Raw genomic sequence first — 21,342 nt, 5'->3', positions numbered from 1 at the left:
TGTTAATGAAGAAATGCAATTATCAAAGCAAAGAACAATATAGCCCTAAGAAAAATTAACATGGTTTTAGAGCTGGGCTGAAGAAAAGTCATGGAGATCACCCCCATGGAGACACCTTTGATGGAAGCAAGAGAGGATGGAGGAGACCTAAAAGAATTCTAGGGTTTGAAGAAAACCTTAGGCAATTTGTGTATTAGGGTTTGATGGATATTATGAGGTTAGGGTTTGAGAGAAACCCTAGTTTATGGCAAAGATTTGAGATATGAAACCTAGCATGGTCAATGTGAAGATGCTCAAGCACTTGTGACAGATTTGATGAAGCCCTAGATGGGATAGTCTCTAGTAGGCCTGGTTGTTGATAAAGTTGATTGAAATAGTGAAGGCATCAAGTGGACTATGGATAGTGATGGCTCTTAAAGGTTGGTTCCAGAAGGAGAGAATCACCTCTCGTTGAAGGTATATTTGAGTATTTGGATGTTTCTAACTTCCTTGATGAGATGTAATAAGAGGATCCTTCTTGAGGATCATTTGAGATGCAAGAAAGAAAAGCTGGAGCTGGAAAAGGTAAGTAGGCACTTGATGAAAAGATGACTAAGTGCTACATGCTGCCTATGTCAAATGAGAAGATACAAAGGTCTTTGAATACTACAAGGTATGCATGATATAATGTTTCAATGTTATGTTTCAACTGCAACATTGAATGGCAAGGTAAGCCATAAGGTATGATGAGAATGTCTTCTTCTCAAATGGCTCATGCATGCATATGAAAGTGATTTGGATTCATGGTTCTTATGATGAAATGATACACTTGGTATTGAACAAGTATCTCACTTCTTAGTCATGATGAACTTCTTGATTCTATGAGGCTAATTAATGTTGATCTTTGATATAGTGGCATACTTTATGTTTGGTTAACATCTATCATTTTTGGATATCTTGATCCCATAAGGAAGGCTAACACCTTGATTCTAATAGATGGTAACTTGATACTATTGATATTGAGCATGGTAGCCATGATGATAGAATTGTAACAATGAGATTGATTTTCATAATGTTTTGTTGACCATGGTTATGCTTTGCTGTGCTTAGTAGTTATAGCATATGGTAAAATTGAATGCCTTGTCTTGACGGATTGAGTTACAAAGAAGTTATGTTGTGATCACGATTCTTGAAATATGCTCCTATTAGCTATTTGACACTAAACCTTGATGAAAGATTGATGTCATGGTGAAGTATCTAATGCTAACATATATGACCATGATGAATATGTGATATGGCCTGACTTTATGATCTAACTGATCTGTTGATGCATGATAGCATTATAGACAAGTTGATGGCATGAATGGAGATGACTGAAGTAGATTCCCATTCAAAGGGAGAATCTCTCGATAAGATTCGGTATCGTATTATCATTTGCATTATATGTATACTCTTTACTGTTGAAGTATGATTTATGGACATGAATAGACAAATATCTGACATTGCTGATCTGCAACAAAGTTCTGATCTGAGAAGAGAGTGTTTTCCCTTGCTACAAGCCTCAGTCGCACGTAAGTAGGTCTATAGGTGCGACTGTAGCCTCTCATCTGCATGGAAGTCAGGTCAAGGGTGCAACTGTAGTCTCCCAACCACTTGTATGGAAGGCCTATGGGTGTGACTATGCCTGCTGGACACAAAAATGAAGTTTTGTGCATGAAATCAGAGGTTTACCTGAAAGATGTCAGTCCTACAGATGTGGAGCAGACAACAGAAGGTCCGTGAGTAGGAAAGTTTGAATGTTTACTATAATATGAATATATAGACTGAACTTGTGTTTGCAGGTAACCAGGACAAGCATACAAATATGTCATTATGTTTAAAGTTTGTGCTACAAGACTTTGACATGATTTCGCTGATTGATATAGATGAGCAGTGTTTGGAGTTTTGACATGATGCTTGATAATGACTTAGAACCTTGACTTGATGTTGAGATATGTTCTGGACTATATATCTCTCTATGATAGCAAATTTGGGATTTGAGCTGATGACTAATGATTTGATTTGACGACTGCTGAGGCCTCCTCGTTCTTAGCACGTTGGTTGAAGTATTGACAGTTGTGATTCAACATGAAGCTATCTCCATGAATAGTTGTGTTAATTTTAGGCAACAATGGTATGCTCTATGCTTTAGAGCAATTTTACTTCATTTTCTTTATTAGCCCAGTATCAATATTCAGATTAGCAATCACATCAACATGACAGTAAAATGCAGATAAAACATAAACATAAACAATAGAAGACAAGCCAAGATGAGGACACAAGATGTGGCACTAGCCAGGGACAAACCCCAATGTGGGGAAACCCTTGATCAAATTTTTTGTTAGTCTTCAATAGTTTAGCAGAGAGAGATAATACAATTTACAAATCTGATAATTTTAGGCAACAATGGTATGCTCTATGCTTTAGAGCAATTTTACTTCATTTTCTTTATTAGCCCAGATCAATATTCAGATTAGCAATCACATCAACATGACAGTAAAATGCAGATAAAACATAAACATAAACAATAGAAGACAAGCCAAGACGAGGACACAAGATGTGGCACTAGCCAGGGACAAACCCCAATGTGGGGAAACCCTTGATCAAATCTTTTGTTAGTCTTCAATAGTTCAGCAGAGAGAGATAATACAATTTACAAATCTGATAATTTATAACAACAACAAAAGAGACCTAACCATGAAAGTCAATGCTGGTCAACAGGGCAGATTTGACCCTCAGCAAATTGGTCAAATTCAGTCAAAGTCGGCCTCCAAACAACAAGATAAAACAACCCTTGAAACAGTGAAATTCAGCCCAGTCAAAATCTGGTTAAATAGCCCACCCGTGATCAGCCCTAGCTACAGTCAACGTTGGTCAACAGTCAACGTTTAGCCTTGATTTTGGCGCCCAGAAATGCGGTCTTCCCAAACAGAGATAGCCCTCACAAAAACGCAGTCAAAGGAGGTCAATGCATGCTAGTCAACGCTTGGTCAAACTGTCCAGAAATTCGGTCTCCTGAAATTTTGGCCTCTTGAAATTTCGGCCTCTTGAAATTTCAGATGTGTGGAGAGAGAGAGGCCCATAAATTTGTACCCAATCAATGAGGGGAGAGAGAGAGAGAGAAGTGTGAAGATGAGTCTGTCCAAATGAGGCTAAGTCACCTTCTAATTTATATGCAACGTTGAGGATGAATAGACGTGATTGTTGGGCTTCTGAGCCTACATAAGTTTGCTGGCTGACCTTGACAATTTGACCATAATCAAAATAAATTCATAACTTCATTTGTACATGTCAAAATCAAATGAGCTTAAGATCAATCCTATACGTCTCGAAGAGAGGAATCCAAGAAAAATATCAGCGATCATAAATAAGATGACCCATGTGGAGTTTGGCCCTAGTTGCCAATTTTAACAAGTTGGAACCTGCATGACTTATCCTTAATGTATGCATTTGCATCTAGTGACTTATATTAGGATCATGAGGATGACTTGATGAAATTTGGATTGATATTTCTTATGACAACTTGTTGGCATGATAATAGATGAAGTCATGACTTGATCAAAGATCTACTTGTCACCTGGTCTAAAGAATCTGATTTTGTGATATTGTGATGATCTTGATATTGGTTCTGATTTGACATCTAAACTTTGATAAGATGACTTAGTTGATTTGATTGTACAATATTGTGAGTCTAAGCATATTGGTTTGGAAAAGTATTATGTTTGCAGAGAGCACTTTATGAAGCAAGCTCCTTGATCCAGATATGTCCACATTGACAGTTATCTGGTGAAGCCAAGATGATATGTTGATCCAAACCTCTACTTCAGAAGTATTCCAAGGTACAACTTTCATTTTGAATTTGGTTTTATATATTGATGATCTACTATTGACAGGGAATGAGCCCTTGATGATCTAAGTAAGAGGGAGATGGCTTCTGAAGCTTCAAATGCTGAATCATGGCATGATGAATCGATTTCCGATTTTGGGAAAAGAAAATCTATATTGTGAAGCTATTGAAGAAGCATTGGAGAGTAGAAATGCAAATCCTTGGAATGCATTTCAAGAAGTTGTGAAGAGATATTGTTGAACTTGACTTGGCAACCGACAATTGATTGAAGCATTGATGTCCGGTTTTGAACAATCCATGTGTATATATACATGATGTGCATAGAACCTGAGTCGATTCATGATTGAGCCACTTCATTCACATTGAGTTGCTGCCTAACATCCTTAAAATTACTTGCATGGGATGATCCTCTTGTGATATGTGACTACTTGGGTGTACTGATGATGATTAGGATCGTTATTGATGAGATGAGCACATTTGGATGTTGCCTTAGTATGAGATTTGTCATGATATCTTGGATGAGAGGTCCATAGCACGACCAAGGTTGAGTACGATGTTGCTAGCATGACTAGCCATGTGGTAGGATGAAGAAGCTCCTTGGAAAGCCGTCTAAGTAGGATCTGGATATGACACGAATACATTATGATGACAAAGAGTGGGAACCGATTGGCAAAAAATCGTGCACATAGCTGGGACTGAGTTACCTTCATATATTGGGACAATGCTTGTGTACGAGACAAGCTTAAGCTTATGGTTGGCACCTCCTTGAGAGGGAGGATGACTACCGTATCCTTTTTGTGATATATATGATTATTTATGTTCTAATATGATATTTGATTTGATGTCCTGTATGAACAAGAGACAACTGCTATTGAAACATGATGATTACCAAATATGAGCACGCTGATATGTTTATGATCTACAGAGAGCAGGACTGATCGAGGACATTGATCTAGCTCTTCCCCCCTATCTGAGCTCCTAGGGTGAGGAATTGAGATAAAGGGCTCCTGGGGTTGAGGGAACTCTGGACAATAGGGTATCACCCTATCCGTTACCCTTAGGGTTGGAGTAGTAGCTCACCCTATCTTGGTCTTTGCAGAGTATACCCCAGTTGGTATCATACCCACAAGCAGGGCTTGTTGGGATTGTCCCTCCCCGTCTGGCCAATAGGTTGAGGAGGCTTGGAGGCATGTGATCCTTACCTCTTGGTATGCCGGGTATCTCGTCCAAGCTCTGATTATGATGCAGGTGTTCTACCACATGACTATTAAGGGTCATTGTTGGGAAGATCAGTAGGCAATAGGATGGGTTGAGTAGTAGCTCCCCTATATCACCTATTGCTCGATATGGGGTCGTAGTAGTAGCTCCCCCATGAGATTTTGGGTTGAGTAGTAGCTCCCTGATGTGGTTCCAGATTGAGATGTGCTCCCTGATGATATGCTCTCCTATGTTGATGCGGGTCGTAGACCTGACTCCTTGCCGATATTTTGGGGTAGTAGCCCGCTACCAAAGATTCTAGGTAGTATCTCGATGGACAAAGGGTGGTAGATTGAGCTCCCCTCCGATGTCAAAATTCTTCTTCTTTTAGATTCGAGAATATTCAACATATGAGCAGGGACAATTATGAGATAAGCAGGAATGAGCAAGAGACGAATTGAGATGATCAGTGATGATGCAAGATGGTGATATGCTTGATATTGGATATGATTTGATGACAAGATACACATGTCATGATGCAGGTGAAATTCTCCCTAGTTGAGAGGGAGTGTTAAAAATGTTCAACTGTAGTCAAATTCCACTTTGGAGTCTGGACAACTCACTTGATGGAACTAATGATTGCATTGAATTTTTGTTTTCGAGAGGACCAAAATCGAACTAAAGATCACTCAAATTGGATAAGGGAAAGTGTAATTACGAAGAAAAGCCCACATGTGCATATTTGATAAGGTCGCCCCTAAAGCAAAGAGGACCACCTTGAAAGGCTATAAATGTTGAAGAATCTAGGGCAGTTAGAGTTAATTAGATTCTTCCTAGCATGATAACTATTTGTGAGGTGTTTTCAATTTTTCTTCTTATACCAATCTTCACTTATTATTATTAGAGTGTGTCTTCTTTAGTTCATCAAATAGCTACCAAAACAAAGAGACAAGAACACAAGATGTTGGCATCCTGCTAGGGCTAAAACCTCTCCCTCTTGGAGAGGAAAACCTGCACAAAATTCTTCTTATAGAGATTCCAATTGACGAATACCAAGACTGTGACCCTTGACCTACTAGGCCACTCCAAGACCAAGACACCAATCCTCTTCTTTGCCATCGCTGAGATCATCATCATCATTGTTGTACCATGACTGCTTCTTCAGCTAGATCACTGTTGCACCATGATTGCTCCTTCATTGAGATCTTTATTACTGCTGTATCAATGCTACACCTTCATTGAGACCTTGATGCACCAATGCTTTACCTTCACCGAGAACCTTATCTAATCAATGAGATCTTCATTTAGATATATATATATATATATATATATATATATATATATACACAACTGTACCGAAATCTTCATCTTCGTTATTATCATGACTGTTGTCATAATCACAATGATGATTGTGTCTAGGATATATATATTGCACTGGGATCCTTCCTCTATCATGAATGCCGAGGTCATGATCATATCTTCTTCTGCACTGTAACCTTCACCGAGATTGTAGCCTTGTTCTTCTTGCACCGAGGTCTACTGCAATTATGTCGAGGCTATATTACAGTGACCCTTTAACTAGGCTGAGATTTCAAAAAGTATGCGGGGAGATCATTGTACTTATCATCGAAATTCTGTACCTTCCTGTACCTATCCTAGATTGCAAACTTGTCCGAAAATCCGAGCGTCTGCGGTGACCCTTGCTAGGTATATATAGTTGTTGCGTCTCCATAAATAAGCCGACATGACAGTGAAGTGTTGTGTCACTTCATTTGAGCCGACATGACTGCTCTTCATATTGTTTTGTTGGCTGACTTGACTGTATTTGACATCGTTTTGTTTGCTGCTCATTTCAAGAGGATTGTACTTGTCTTGGAGGGCTAATCTATTCAGTAGGTAGGCTTATATTCATTACATATATGCTCAAGAAGAGCATGACATTGACTCTTTGACATCCTAAGGCTCTTAGTGGGAGTCATCTATAAAATAAACCTCTTGCTCATGAAACCCATGTAGCAAGGAATAATAAATTTATTTTCTTGTTTTACAAAAATCATAATTACAATGTCCTGAAAACCGAACCTAGTTGCATTTTTCTTCAACAATAAATACAAGTGCCCTCTATTGCATTTGGACAAAGTGATGAGACACTCTTCTATCTTGGTTTTTGGCTCGCAGAGGTTTGAGGCTCGTCTACGGAGGATCAGGTTCACTTTGCGGTGAAATTGCAGGGTTTGAGGCTCACATCTTTGATTTATGGTTTTGGGCCCCAATCGCAGACACAGAACAAGAAGGATTCCATTGTAGTAGCATGTACAAAAGCTCATCCATGCCAGTGGAGCCTTCCAGTTGCTCGTACAACTCTCCATCCATGCGACTGGGGGTTTAGGGTTTTCGCAGTCCAGATCTGACCCCAGTCGTTTGCATGTTAGGCTTAAGGGAGCGATTGGGAAAGCTGTAGTTGCTTGCATGACACCTCCCTCGTGTGACCGAGATCTAAAAGATGAAATCTCAGTCTTCCGAAGATTCGGCTCAGTGACTGCAAGGTTCAACAATTGATTGCAAAAAGTGACAGTTCATTACATTCTTCAGAATCGAGTTTTGAGCATATACATTGTTGGGTTCATTTCATGGATGTTGTAGTTGTTTTGTTGGTTAGTTGCATAGATGAAGATATGGATCATTGCACTCTCTTTTGCTGAATCATTTGATGACAATCTAAGAAGAAGAATTTGCAAGGGTTTAATTAATTTACTTATTTAATAAAAAAAATAAAAATTGAAAGGTTATTTATAAGAAAAAAAGACAGGACAATTATTATTTTCTTTAACAAATACGAAAGTTGTTTGTTAACAATTTAAAAAAATAAAAATGTTCCATACAAAGTTGAAAGAAGTGAAGAAAAAGGAAAAAAAATTATGGGTTTCTTTTCAAAATCTCCTTTTTGGTTAGAGGGATATCCCAATTGTCATGAATCATTTAGAAATCAAAATGTTGTCTGCACAAAATGTTACAAAACTTTTACCTTAGTCAAATCTCTAAGTGATGCACAAAAACAATCAATTGCAAGCAATGTTACTTGGGAGCGGGAGCGGAAGCGGGGAGAGGGAGCGGAAGCGGGAGCGGGAGCGACCATTTTCAGAAGCTCCCGGTTTGGGAGCGAATCCCGGAGCGATTTTTTAAAAATATATATATTTTTTATATTTTTTAATTTTTGATACATATATGTCAACAAAAACATGTAGAATGATGAATTAGATATAAAAAACATAAAAAAACATAGATTGAACCATATAACAACAATCATCTAGAAGTTATAATCTTCATCAACCACGTCCGCAAGTTAGTAACATAGTAACATACAACATATTGAGTCTCATGATTCATCAATCTTAAAGTTTCAAGCTTTCAAAATTCAATATATAACATTTATCATCATTGATCACCAATGTTGTACTTGTAAGCTAAGTGTAACCATTACAACAAATAATATCTAACATGAAATGAAATGTTATAAAATGAAACGAAATGAAACAACTTTCAACTTTCATGAAGCATCATATTCATAATTCATTACTAATGAGTTATAATTGCCAACTTCAAACTTAAATTGTCATATATTGTTTAAAAAAATATCATAATAAATATGAAAGAGTCAATAGTTATAAAAGCTACTAGAAACTAGAGAAGAGAAGTAAATCTATTATCTATTTCTTATGCTTGGGCCTCTTGCCACCACGAGAAATGTCTAATTTTTTAGTCTTGTTGCAAAATCAGGATCTTTGTCATTAATATCACCCTTCAAGCATTAATATCCAGAGGTATCTTTGTCATTACCTTTGTATCTGTATAGGGATCTTTGTCATTAATATCACCCTCTAAGCATTAACATAAGATAGAAAAAGCATAGCATGTCAAGTCAAGATTTTGTTTGAGTGATGCGTACATTTTTAGAAGGGTCATGATAGAGGAGTTCGACAACCAATGTCACTAACATCAAGGTACATAGAGGGATTGGTACTCTTGATTAAATATGAGTTCCATACCCTAATACATGACAAAATTCAATGGAAACATTGCAATCCCCCAATCCTGAAATCCTGAAAAACTGATAAGTCTGCTGGATTTTGAATGAAATCTAAAATTCTACTTTCTCCATATGAAATCCAATGAGGACGAAACCACTCTCAAACATCCTGAGTCATTTCATGGTAATGTTAAAAATTTAAGTAAAAGGATGAAAATGAAAATTAAAGAAAATGTCACTTTTACTTTAAGAATTTAACATTACCATGAATAGCATATCAATACTAGGGCCTAGACTTGATCATTAAGTTGCCCCACTCAAAAACTATTTGTTTCTTTCAAAAAAAATTGCATTTCGAACATTACTACAAAAAAAAAAATGCAAAAAAGGCAAAACGCTCCCGAAAACGCTCTCGAAAAGGCAGGGAGCGAAATTTTTTTTAGGGAGCGCGCTCCCGACCCGCTCCCGCCCGGAGCGCGGATCGGGAGCGGGAGCGAGGGGGGGGGGGCGCTCCCCCGCAACACTGATTGCAAGAGATATGGAACAATTAATGGCAACATAGAAACGACGACATGCTTATTTTAATGAGAAAAAGAAAATGGAATCCAAATTACAAGTTGAACGTCCATCATCATTCCTACAAAACGATGTAATCCAGTGTACCGAGAAATTGCAGTTGGAAGATCAAGAGAAAGACAAAACAACCAGACTTTGGCAAAACAAGAAAATGTTACAACAAGAACATAAAAATCTTGTGGATATGGATTACAAGGAAGTAATGGAAAAGGATGAAGAAATCTCTCGCCTCAAGGACCACGTCGAAAATTTACTTGCAAAAGTGAAGAAGACTAAGGTCACAAAGAAAGAACTCAAGAAGCACTTATTAGAACAAGAAGAGGAAAATTTACGTTTAAAGAACCTTAATAAAAATTTATTAGAACAAATCAAAGATGTAAAAGATGAAAAACTTAAAAATCAAAACATTGAAAATAAGGTTGATGAATTAGAAACCAAAGAGGTTTTACGACTAAGGAATCATAACGAAAACCTCCTTACACAAATAAAGAAGCTTAAATGTGATAAGACATCACTTAAAGACAAGTTAGAGCAACTTACTCAAGAAGTATCGAAGTCTCCAGATGTAACAATCCAGGTTGAAGATAAGGGAATTAACACTGAACCAGTCAATAACAGAACTCAAGAAGAGGATCAATTAGTGAAAGGAAAAGCACATTCGCATGTTACAATCAAGATGATGAATATTCCAAATGAAGATTATGTACTTAACTCGAAAATTGTAGTACCAGAAGGAAATAAAAAAATCTCCACACACCTAATAAGGGGAAGTCAAACCAAAAAGGTTCCCTATCGACACCAGAATCATGAGAGTAGACAACTCAACCAAGCTACGTATCGGGACCATTCACAACAGAAACAACAAACCGATGTTCCAGAGAATAATGATGTAACCTCAATCCAGTCCTATGATGATAAGTCGTTACAAAATTCCAGTGATCAGAATATTCCACAAAAGATTAATCTAGGATGGTCTGATCCCTTTTCAGTGTGACAGTTTTGTTTGTCACTTAGAAGATCATATCAACTTCTATCGACGAGGATCACTGTTCTGAGACGAGAAGACATTCAAAACCAAAAAAGAGATCAAGCCTTTTTCATCGACAAACTTTGAGGACAAAGCTTTTTGAGGAGGAAGGCAATGTTCTGAATAAATATATAGGAAATAATGTAAATGATAATAATTAATAATGATTAGTTAATTAGTAATTGGGTTGAAGAGTCATGTCTAGATGAGACATGACTCTCCATGAAGAGACACTTGCTTGGTATATAAACAAGCCTCTCACTCTCATTTGTATCATTCTTATTCATATATTTAATATATTTTCTTGCATCCTCAATGGAGATCTACATATTCCAAGTATTCTGGAGTAATTAATCTGAAAAAGGAACTTTGTTGGCTTCAGTTTTTGTGTTATTGGATCGTTGACCTACATGGATGAACTTCATCAATCCCATGATGCATAATCATGGGAAACATGCATGCAATAACTTTGTCATCACCTTGAGATAAGGAATCAACAGCAATTTTATTATATGATGGTTCTTCTGGAGTTATAACACCCATTAAATGGTTGTGATTACTCTGGAAGAACCCTCATATAATGGCATTAATCACAAAATCATTAGACTTGAGAACAATGTTATCTGTACCTTTGTAGTGCAATATCTTGAAATCACAAATTTGTGTATTTCTATCCATTTTTGTTCTGTTTTTCAATGCCTTTCATTGTAGGAGGTACTTGAGAATTGAGATTGTCTTGGTTCAAACTAGAAATTTGCTTCCAAATAGGTACTGGTACTACTTATGTATGAATTTGTATGGGTGCATAAATAAACGAGGAGAGAATAATAAATGTTAGATGTGTTGTTGAAAGAGTCCTTGTAAATTATTTTTATCATGTTTAATAGATATGCATTTTTTATATAGTATTGTGCTTTCTGATGATTTTCTCTATTCTCTGAAAAGCCCGAACTTTATTTCATTTTTGTTTTTGGCATAGAAATGTATATTTGTGACAATGGCTGCGAATTTGCTGAACTGACTTGATTTGAGTCTCAGGTTAAAATGATGATTATTAAAGTGATTGCTAGGTCAGTGGGACTCCATCGTTTGATTTTGTTGAATTTTTATCCATTTCTTCAGAAATATGTTCAGGTAATTCCATTTGTTAGAAATTGAATTTAACGTGTTTCCATTTTTGCCTTATAATTAATGCCAAGGTTTAAATTGAGGGCTGAATGATCACTTTGTGCAGCCTCATCAACAAGATGTAACACACCTTCTGGCAGCAGCAGTCCAGGCCTGTCATGATATGGTGTGACTCTAGTTCTTTTAGCTTATAATGCTACCTTGATTACTTGTATCATTTGCCTTTTATTGATATTTATTTGGAAGGTCAGCTTGCTTGACATAAATTTTGATATCTAAGGAAGTGACTGCTTCTTTTCTATATTGTTTTCTGGAAAATACCAGGTGCCTCCTGATGCAGTTGAACCATTACTGAAGCAGTTGGTGAATCAATTTGTACATGATCGAGCTCGTACTGAGGTAGCTCTAGATATGATGGAAAATTCTCTCACATTTTGTTGATTTTGATTATGATGCTGCTCTTTCCTATCTACTATCAATGCATTCTTGAGTTTATTCGCATTTATCTCCATTTATATTATATGTTTGACAGGTGATTGCTGTTGGTTTAAATGTTGTAAGGGAAATCTGTCTACGAATGCCATTGGTACTCTCTAAACTTTGTATTAGTGCATATCTAATAGTGTAAAGTTATACATGCCATATAAAGTACATCATGAATTGTTTTCTTTGAAAAGTGAACATGAGACTGGAAACAACATTTTTATGCCATTATGGACAGTCTTGGAGCTAATAATTGTTGTTGAGATTCATCATTGACTGCATAGAATTGTTGCACAGTAGCTTTTATTTATTTCTGACATTATGGTCATAATACAAATTGCCTGTCATGTTAAAATGAAAGATAATTTGATGGAGGCATTTTTTCTACTATCTGACTGAATGAAAAATGGGTGCCTTGTTCCATACTGCCATCAAAGTCTTTGTGATAATGATTTTTGCATATGACAACTTTATCTTTTTTCTATGCCAAAGCTGGTATGAGGTTTGGGTCTAGTGTTAAATTTCTAATACCCGCCAGATTTATTTTCTCACGTGAATTTAATTTATCCCCATCAATTAATTTATTTACCCAAATAATTACTGAATCGCCAAAAAATAAAATCACTGGTATTTTTAACTTATAAAATTAAATATATGCAGTGGAAATAAACCAGAGATATCAGTCATATAATGCAAAAGTAAATCACCCACAACAATTCTATGTAAATTATTAATCTAGAAAATATGGGTTTTCGACCCACAAAGATACAAGGAAAAGTACAAAATCCTGGAACCTGTAACTTGGCTCCCACAGAGTGAATTCGGCACAAGGAACTTGATTTGTAGGAAATTAGCCTCAGGTTGAAATCGACCTAGATAACTTGGTCCAAATAATCAACGAGCAACTTGACCTGCACCCTCCTTGCGTGCTACTGATGCGCACTAGGGAAAAACTCGGTCCTCTAGCAACTCGGCTTCCTCCAAATAAAATCAATTTCCCTGTGGCAACTTGGCTTTGGAATCTCCTCCTACTGCGCCCTCCTAGCTTCGCCCCATTCAACTCACACTTCTCCTCTTCACACTTGGCCCATAGAGCCACTTGCACTTAGAGAAAATTGCTTTCTTTGAATGATGACTCGCACAACTTGTATCTTCACCTCCTTGCTAGGCTGCCTTTATAATTTTCATTGAGTCCAAATCCGTAGCCCCAATCTCCCTTCTAGAACCATCTTGGAGATCGACACTTGAGATTATTTCCAAGTCACTTAAATAATTAAATTATTTATCCTTAGAAAATAACTCAATAGTCCACAATAATTAATTTACTTTAATTATTGTATTTTTCCTAAGTTAGACTTAGGAAAAAAGACATCAGTCACATAGCCCACCAAGCAAGCACCTAGAAGAGGCAAATAATGTCTTCCACATGCTAAGACATCAAGCCTATATAGAAGACCTTCTGAAGCCATCATTCACTCCCTCCTAGGAAGGAAGGGATTCTCCACCACTCCCAACATATCTTGGTACTTCACAAACTTCCCTTTCAGTAGAGGCTTTGTGAGAACATTTGCCACCTATTCCTCTATAGAAATGTATTGCAATCGCACGACACCTCTCTGGAACTTGCCTCTGATGAATTGATATTTGATCTCAATATATGCATGGACTGGTCATGAAACATAAGACTCTCAAAGAGCTTAATGCAACTCTGATTATCACAATGGATTATCGTTGGCCCCATCTACAAATCAAATAATCCTACAAGTATGTTGCATAGCCACACTCCCTCACAATTCGTCATACTCGTTGCCATGTCCTCTGCCTCTACTGAACTGAGTTCCACTCACTATTGCTTCCTATTGATCCATGAGATCATGCTTGATCCCAAGCTAAAAAAAGATCCAAATGTGGACGTTTTGTACACCACTCCCAGAATTAGTGTACCCGTGTAGCTCCACTCCTCCAGCGCTGACATACCTCAATCCAAAGTCTATTGTGCCACGCAGGTATCATAACACATGCTTCGTTGCCACCCAATGAATCTATCTCGACTCCACAATGAACTGGCTAAGTGCTTTCATAGCAAAACATATATCCGGCTTAATGTTGAATAGATACACCAAGGAACTTATCAATTGCCTGTATATTGTGGGATCCACTAATTCGCCTTCAGAAGCACTCAACTTCTTCAGGGTAGTGATCATAGGCGAGACATAGGCCTGCAATCCTTCATCCTGAACTTCCTCAAGATCTCAACTACATACTTGCCCTGCCCAAGAAAAATATCTCCTCACTGATGCCACACCTCCAAGCCCAAAAAGTAGTTCATGTTAAATTTTGAAGCAAGATCCTCCTGGCACATCCCTTTGAGCTTCTTTGATTCTGTGAAGAAGAGCTCGTCCCATACAATACGAAGATGAGTGGTTGACCCTCAATAAGCACAAAGTAAAAGTTGAGTTCCACCTCACTCTTTGTGAATCCCAAACCAAGAAGATATCCATCGATATTGGCATACCATGTGCACATAGCCTGCTTTAGTCCATAAAGGGCCTTCTTCAACTTGCATACATGGGAATCTCTCCCAAACACCTCAAAGTCCTAAGGTTGCTCGATATACACCTCCTCAATCATCCTGTTGAGGAAAACAATCTTCACATCCATCTGATGTATCCTCCACCCCATCTCTGAAGCAATGGATGTAACTTTGCTCTAATGGATGTGTATCTGGCGACAGGTGCGAATGTCTCCTCGTAGTCCACTGCCTCCTTCTGGGAGAACCCTCTTACAAAGAACCCTCGATTTGTACTTCTCGATACTGCCATCAACTACATGTTTCATCTTATAGATCCATTGAGAAGTGACCACAGAGTTTCCCTCTAGTCTCGGCACAATGCCCCATACGTCATTGCTCATGATGGAGCTATACTCCTCTATCGTGGCATCTCTCTAGACTTGCTCATCTATGTTAAAATTTGGCAGCTCAGGGATGAATTTCTCCTAGAAGAAATCATATCTTTCCTTTCTGTTTGAACCACCTATAATAAAATTTCATTTCTGACAATTCTAATATGACTTTCCAAAAATAGTAAGTCACATCACAATTTGGAAGTGACTTTCCAAAAATAGAAAGTTATGTCTAAATGATCAAGGATGACCTCGACATATGGAATCCACTTAAAAATCAAATCAATCATGATTATACAAGTCAATAATTAATATTTTATCCTTACTAGTAGTATTATTATTATGATACTAGTATTATTATTATTATGATACTATTATTTATAAAATATTCTAAAGTCATTCACCTTTAATGGATTAATAAAAATGAATTGTCAATAGTCTCATGGAATACGTCAATTAAATTGAGAATTACTTGGCAAATCAAACCTCTCTCTTGGAATAAAATAACAATGTTGCATTAATCGTTATCGGAATAATATCGACACGAGGAAAAAATCGTAATTATCGGGAAAAAATCGCTTGGTACAAAAATATTCATTTTTTTTTCAATTTTTTTAATATTTAAACCATCTACAACATAAAATAAATACATTGACACATAAATATGATAAAAGAACAAATATATAAGATGTTTAATATTATTTCTAGTGCTAAAATCACACATAACATTGAATCATGTCCTCAATAGCAAGTCTTGATTCCTGAGTCCCAACTCAGCCTCAAAATATCAACAAAAAATATAATAATGTATATCATCATGTCATAATGTCATATACAATAAAATAAAGAAAATAACTAAAGTCTAATCCTATTGATTTCCTCTGCCCCTCTTGCGAGAAAATGCCACAGCTTTCCCTTTCCCTCTAGATGTAGATGCTGGTGCTGGTGCTGGTGGAGTTGGCAGTGGAGTCTGCTGTGCTCTAGAAGCTGAAGAACTAGAAGTAGGAGCTATAGGAGGTAGACCACGTCCTCTACTGGTGGCAGGGGTAACCCGGGCAGGTGGTGTCACCTGGAAACATTACAATCTCCCAATCCTGAAATCCTGAAAAACTGATAAGTCTGTTGGATTTTGAATGAAATCTAAAATTCTACTTTCTCCATATGAAATCCAATGAGGCCGGAACCACTCTCAAACGTCCTGATTCATTTCATGGTAATGTTAAAAATTTAAGTAAAAGGATGAAAATGAAGATTAAGGAGAATGTCACTTTTACTTTAAGAATTTAACATTACCATGAATAGCATATCAATACTAGGGCCTAGACTTGATCATTAAGCTGCCCCACTCAAAAATTATTTGTTTCTTTAAAAAAAATTGCATTTCGAACATTTAGCATCCCTTATAAAACTGCGCTGCCCTGACCCTCGACGATAAATTGGGAAAAAATCGCGATTTTTTCGAAATTATCGGGTATAAAAAAATTTGCGATTATTACTCGCGATAATATCGGCTTTGGGAAAAAATCGCGATAAAACGATAATATCGCGATTTTCACAAGACTGTAAAATAGTAACTCCACACTTAAGAACTCTCCCCCACTAATTCGATGTATGGCAAAAGTGTAACTCCTCATTAAATGCACTTGTAACTCCCTCACTTAATTCGATTTGTAACTCTCACTAAATATTCTCTCATGTGTAAGTGTCTCTCTATTCTTGGTATGCGTTACACTTCTCCTCAAGTAACTCCTTTGTCATGGAATTCGATTTCCCTATTGTTGGCTCAACGCATGTATTCACTTTGTAACTCCTCTCCTTTCTCATCTATTTAAGCAAGAGCAAGTGAAAGTTGAGAGTAACATGTTCATTGTGAAGAAGGAGAGCAAGTGTTGAGTGTGTGCAAGAGATGTGTGAGAGCAAGTGAAGAGCAAGAGCAAGGGAAGAGCTGAAACAAGTGTGAAGGACAAGATTTGATCAAGAGAATGAGTGGTTTCTTCAAGCAAAGAGCAAAAACACTTCAACCGCAAGTTGATCAAACATTGATTACTTTATTCATTCTCATTCTCTCTCTCTCTCAGTAATTTGCTGAACAATTGAAGAAATCTAATAGAAAAAGAATCATTTGGGCGTTCCCCCTTGAGGGATTTTCCCCTAGTCATTGGACCTAAATCTCAGTGTCTCATATTTGTGTTTGGCTGTTTTCATATGATCATTATGTTTATGTTCTATCTACAATTGCTGATCTAAAATGTTTTGAAGAAGAAATCTGCATTCTAAGTAATTGTAACAACATAGAACATTTAGTTTTCTGCAAAGTACTTTCAAGTCCCAACATAGAATATTCAATTTTTTGCAAAGTATGTTCAGTTTCCTGCATAGAACTTTCAAGTTTCTGCAAAGAATTTTTAAGTTTTTGCATAGAACTTTCAAATTTTTAACAATCTATAGCTTCCCCAAAAGTGGAAGGCTAAGATTCGCTGACGCTGCTCGTTAGTGCCAAATAACTGGAAAATCTCGTTGGTGGTCTGCTCTACCTAAAGGCACTACTAAGAGCCTCCACATGCTCATGAGCATCCTTTAAGGTCTGCTCAGCCCATCTCGACCTCCTTTTGGTAGAGCTCGAAGGAATATCTAACTCCTCCTTTAGATCTGCCCACCGTGACCTTGCTGTTGGTCCTTGCTCAACCTCAGGAGCCTTTTGCTCTCGATCCTCTACCGTTGTTGGCTCCTCATGAGATCTCCTAAGGGTCCTGCCCTCATCGAATCTGACATCCTGACTCAAGATCACCTTCCTCTGTCTTGGAATGTAGACTTGGTAGGCCTTTGAGACCTCATTGTAGCCCACAAATACGCCTCTCTCAGGCACAGTATTTAGCTTAGTCCTCTTCTCTGTAGGAATATGGACATAAATTGGGCTACTGAATATGTGCAAATGGTTCACATTCGGTTTCACTCTTGTAAACGACTCAGTAGTCACGTCCTCCGATACCCTATGAGGACTCTTGTTCTGCAAGTACATCACTGTATTGTAGGTGTCTGCCCACAAAAACATAGGCAATTCTTGATCATAGATCATTGCCATCACTGGCATGATTATGGTCCTATTTTTCCTCTCGGCCCCATTCTGCTAAGAGTTGTAAGAAACTGTGAGCTTCTTTTTAATTCTTGCGTCCCTACAAAAATCCTGGAATTTGTTGGAGGTATACTCGCCCCCATTATCTGATCTAAACACCTTAATCTATCTTGTAGGAAACATCTCCTTTTTGTTTTTGGGTGAGAAATGCATTTTGGAATGACTGAAAATGTTTTGAAACATTTCAGGGGCATTTTGGTATATGGGAATACATCCTTGAAACAAGAACACTTATTTACGATGTGTTTTGGAGCAAACAACCCTTGTTCTATGCCCACAAAAGAGGCTATCATATGCCAATATTTGGCTTTTAGCTAGGCTGTGACCTTGAAATATATTATTATTACTATAAGATGTTGGTTTTTAAAGGATCCTCTAAATAAAAAATTACTTCTTATGATCTAATCTTAAGTTAGTCTTTCTTTGCATTTATTATCTATCATAAAGTAATTGCAAAGAGAATCTCAGTAGTAAACAAAATGCTAGTAGAATAATGAAGAGACAGTCCACACAAGAACACAATATTTTACCCTGGGAAAACCCACAATAACAACCTTTTCAATAGAGAAATCTCCAATTCAATAGAGATACAACTTAGTCAATAACTAGGTCAAACCTGGTCCCTGGTCCGTCCTCCTAGTCAAGTCAATCTGGCCCAAAAACATGCTCTATTCTTGCCTCAGAAATGTTGCTCTACAAGCTCTCATAAATGACACTTCGTAGCTTAGATTGCCCTTCGTTGGCTACCTCAGACATCAAACTTCGTTATCTAAGAGTTACCCTTCTTCAATGCCTCGAACCTCTGATATTTGCTGCCTCAGATTTCCCTTTGCTGGTTGCCTGAGACATCAGACTTCGCTGATTCAGATCACTGTGTCAACGTTACCCTTCTTCACTTCCTCAAATCTCTGATCTTTGCGGCCATAGATTGCCTTTCGGTGGCGACCTTACACCTCATACTTCATTACCTCAGAGTGTGAGATCTCTTGGATGAAAATAGTGTCGTTTTATAGGTTTACTTGAGGCTGAATGGGTGCGACTTTTCACTTGGAGCCGACTTGAATTCTTGATGAGGACGACTTGAGTAGGAGGAGGCCGACATTAACTTTTGGAGCCAAAATTTTTACTTTTACAAATTGATATCTTTTTCTTTTGAAGGTCCAAAAGGGACATGACTCAAAAATATTTTTCTTTTTGTTCTAGCATGAAGAACATGCTTATGAATACATAAACGACTCAAATATACGTTATGAAGATTGGCCATAGTTATAAAAATGAACACCCCCTCTTAATTAGGTGGGTATTCATAATGACTATGTAGATGTTCTCATGTTAGCAAAATTTCACTATGAAAAGGTTATAACAAATCATCATCAACCTTGTCAACATCTTTGACATCATCAACATCATCACGTCAACATCCTCTAGTTGGAATCTTTGATACACTGTCAGCATCAACTAGTAGGCATTTCTGACATCAGCGTTATCATCTAACCATCAACATCCCACTAGTTGCCATATCCTGGTTAGTACTTGACCCATGGCATATTATTAGCATCTCATGACACTCTCTCAAAGTAATTTGGTCCTCAAATCCAAAGGCCTCTCACTAGGCTAAGATGCTATGATACTAACTGAACCCACCACTCAACCCTCCTGGGGAGTACTCACTCAACCGTCCCAGGGAACATTCACTCAACTGTCGTGCGGAGCACTACAGACACTCCCTCAACCCTCTTGGGGAACACTTTGGTCTTTGATGTTGACAAACCTCACTCAACCTTCTTGTGGAGTAATCTGGGTCTAAGAGACCACTCTCAACCCTATTTGGATTCTGGGGCAAGGTTACTTGGGTGCGGGAGCGGAAGCAGGGAGTAGCATTTTCAAAAGCTCCCCGTTTGGGAGCAAATTTTTTATATAATGTATATTTTTATATATTTTGATGCATATATGTCAACAAAAACATGTAGAATGACGAATTAGATGTAAAAAGCATAAAAACATGGATTGGACCATATAACATCAATCATCTAGATGTTATAATCTTCGTCAACCACGTCCACAAGTTAGTAACATACAACATATCGAGTCTCATGATTCATCAATCTTAAAATTTCAAGCTTTCAAAATTCAATATATAACATTTATCATCATTGATCACTAAAGTTGTAACTTGTAACCATTACCATTACCAAGTAACCAAATGATAACAAAGAATATCTAACATGAAATGAAATGTTTCAACTCTCAAGTTTCACGAAGCATCATATAATATATTCATAATTCATTACCAATGAGTTATAATTTACATCATAAAAACATGGATTGGACCATATAACATCAATCATCTAGATGTTATAATCTTCGTCAACCACGTCCACAAGTTAGTAACATACAACATATCGAGTCTCATGATTCATCAATCTTAAAATTTCAAGCTTTCAAAATTCAATATATAACATTTATCATCATTGATCACTAAAGTTGTAACTTGTAACCATTACCATTACCAAGTAACCAAATGATAACAAAGAATATCTAACATGAAATGAAATGTTTCAACTCTCAAGTTTCACGAAGCATCATATAATATATTCATAATTCATTACCAATGAGTTATAATTGCAAACTTCAAACTTCAAGCTGAAATTGTCATATATTGTTTACAAAAAATATCATAATAAATATGAAAAAGTCAACAATCATAAAAACTACTAGAAACTAAAAAATACAAGTAAATCTATTATCTATTGCTAATGCTTGCCCCTCTTTCCGCCACGATAAATGTCTAATTTTTGAGAAGATCGTGGTGGTCTACTGGGTGTCTCCTCCCGCATAGTCGGATGACCAAAACTAGAAGGAAGATGACCTCCACGGGAGGATGTAGGTGTAGATGGAGGTGGCGGCAGGAATGGCAAAGATTGTGGAGCACTGCTACTAGATGATGGGCCTAGCATGGCTGTTGTTGCTTCTTCATCATCTTTCGTAAGTTCTGTTTCCAA

At 37.3% G+C, this 21,342-nt stretch overlaps 1 protein-coding gene across 2 annotated transcripts in view; it reads left to right on the top strand.

Moving 5' to 3' along the window:
* LOC149247277 (ARM repeat superfamily protein) overlaps nt 1-21,342 on the top strand; it is a 215,133-nt gene that overhangs the window by 101,866 nt on the left and 91,925 nt on the right. For both annotated transcript variants that reach the window (XM_089458166.1, XM_089458167.1), the window contains exons 7-10: nt 11,731-11,826; nt 11,927-11,986; nt 12,145-12,219; nt 12,353-12,406. In XM_089458166.1, coding sequence (XP_089314292.1) covers nt 11,731-11,826; nt 11,927-11,986; nt 12,145-12,219; nt 12,353-12,406 — 285 coding nt within the window. The remainder of the gene's footprint in view (nt 1-11,730; nt 11,827-11,926; nt 11,987-12,144; nt 12,220-12,352; nt 12,407-21,342) is intronic.

This window comes from Pinus tabuliformis, chromosome 7 (genome assembly GCF_031772625.1).
Source record: "Pinus tabuliformis cultivar Carrire ecotype Pingquan chromosome 7, CPIR1, whole genome shotgun sequence".
NCBI lineage: Eukaryota > Viridiplantae > Streptophyta > Pinopsida > Pinales > Pinaceae > Pinus > Pinus tabuliformis.
This window is presented reverse-complemented; position numbering and strand designations above follow the sequence as displayed.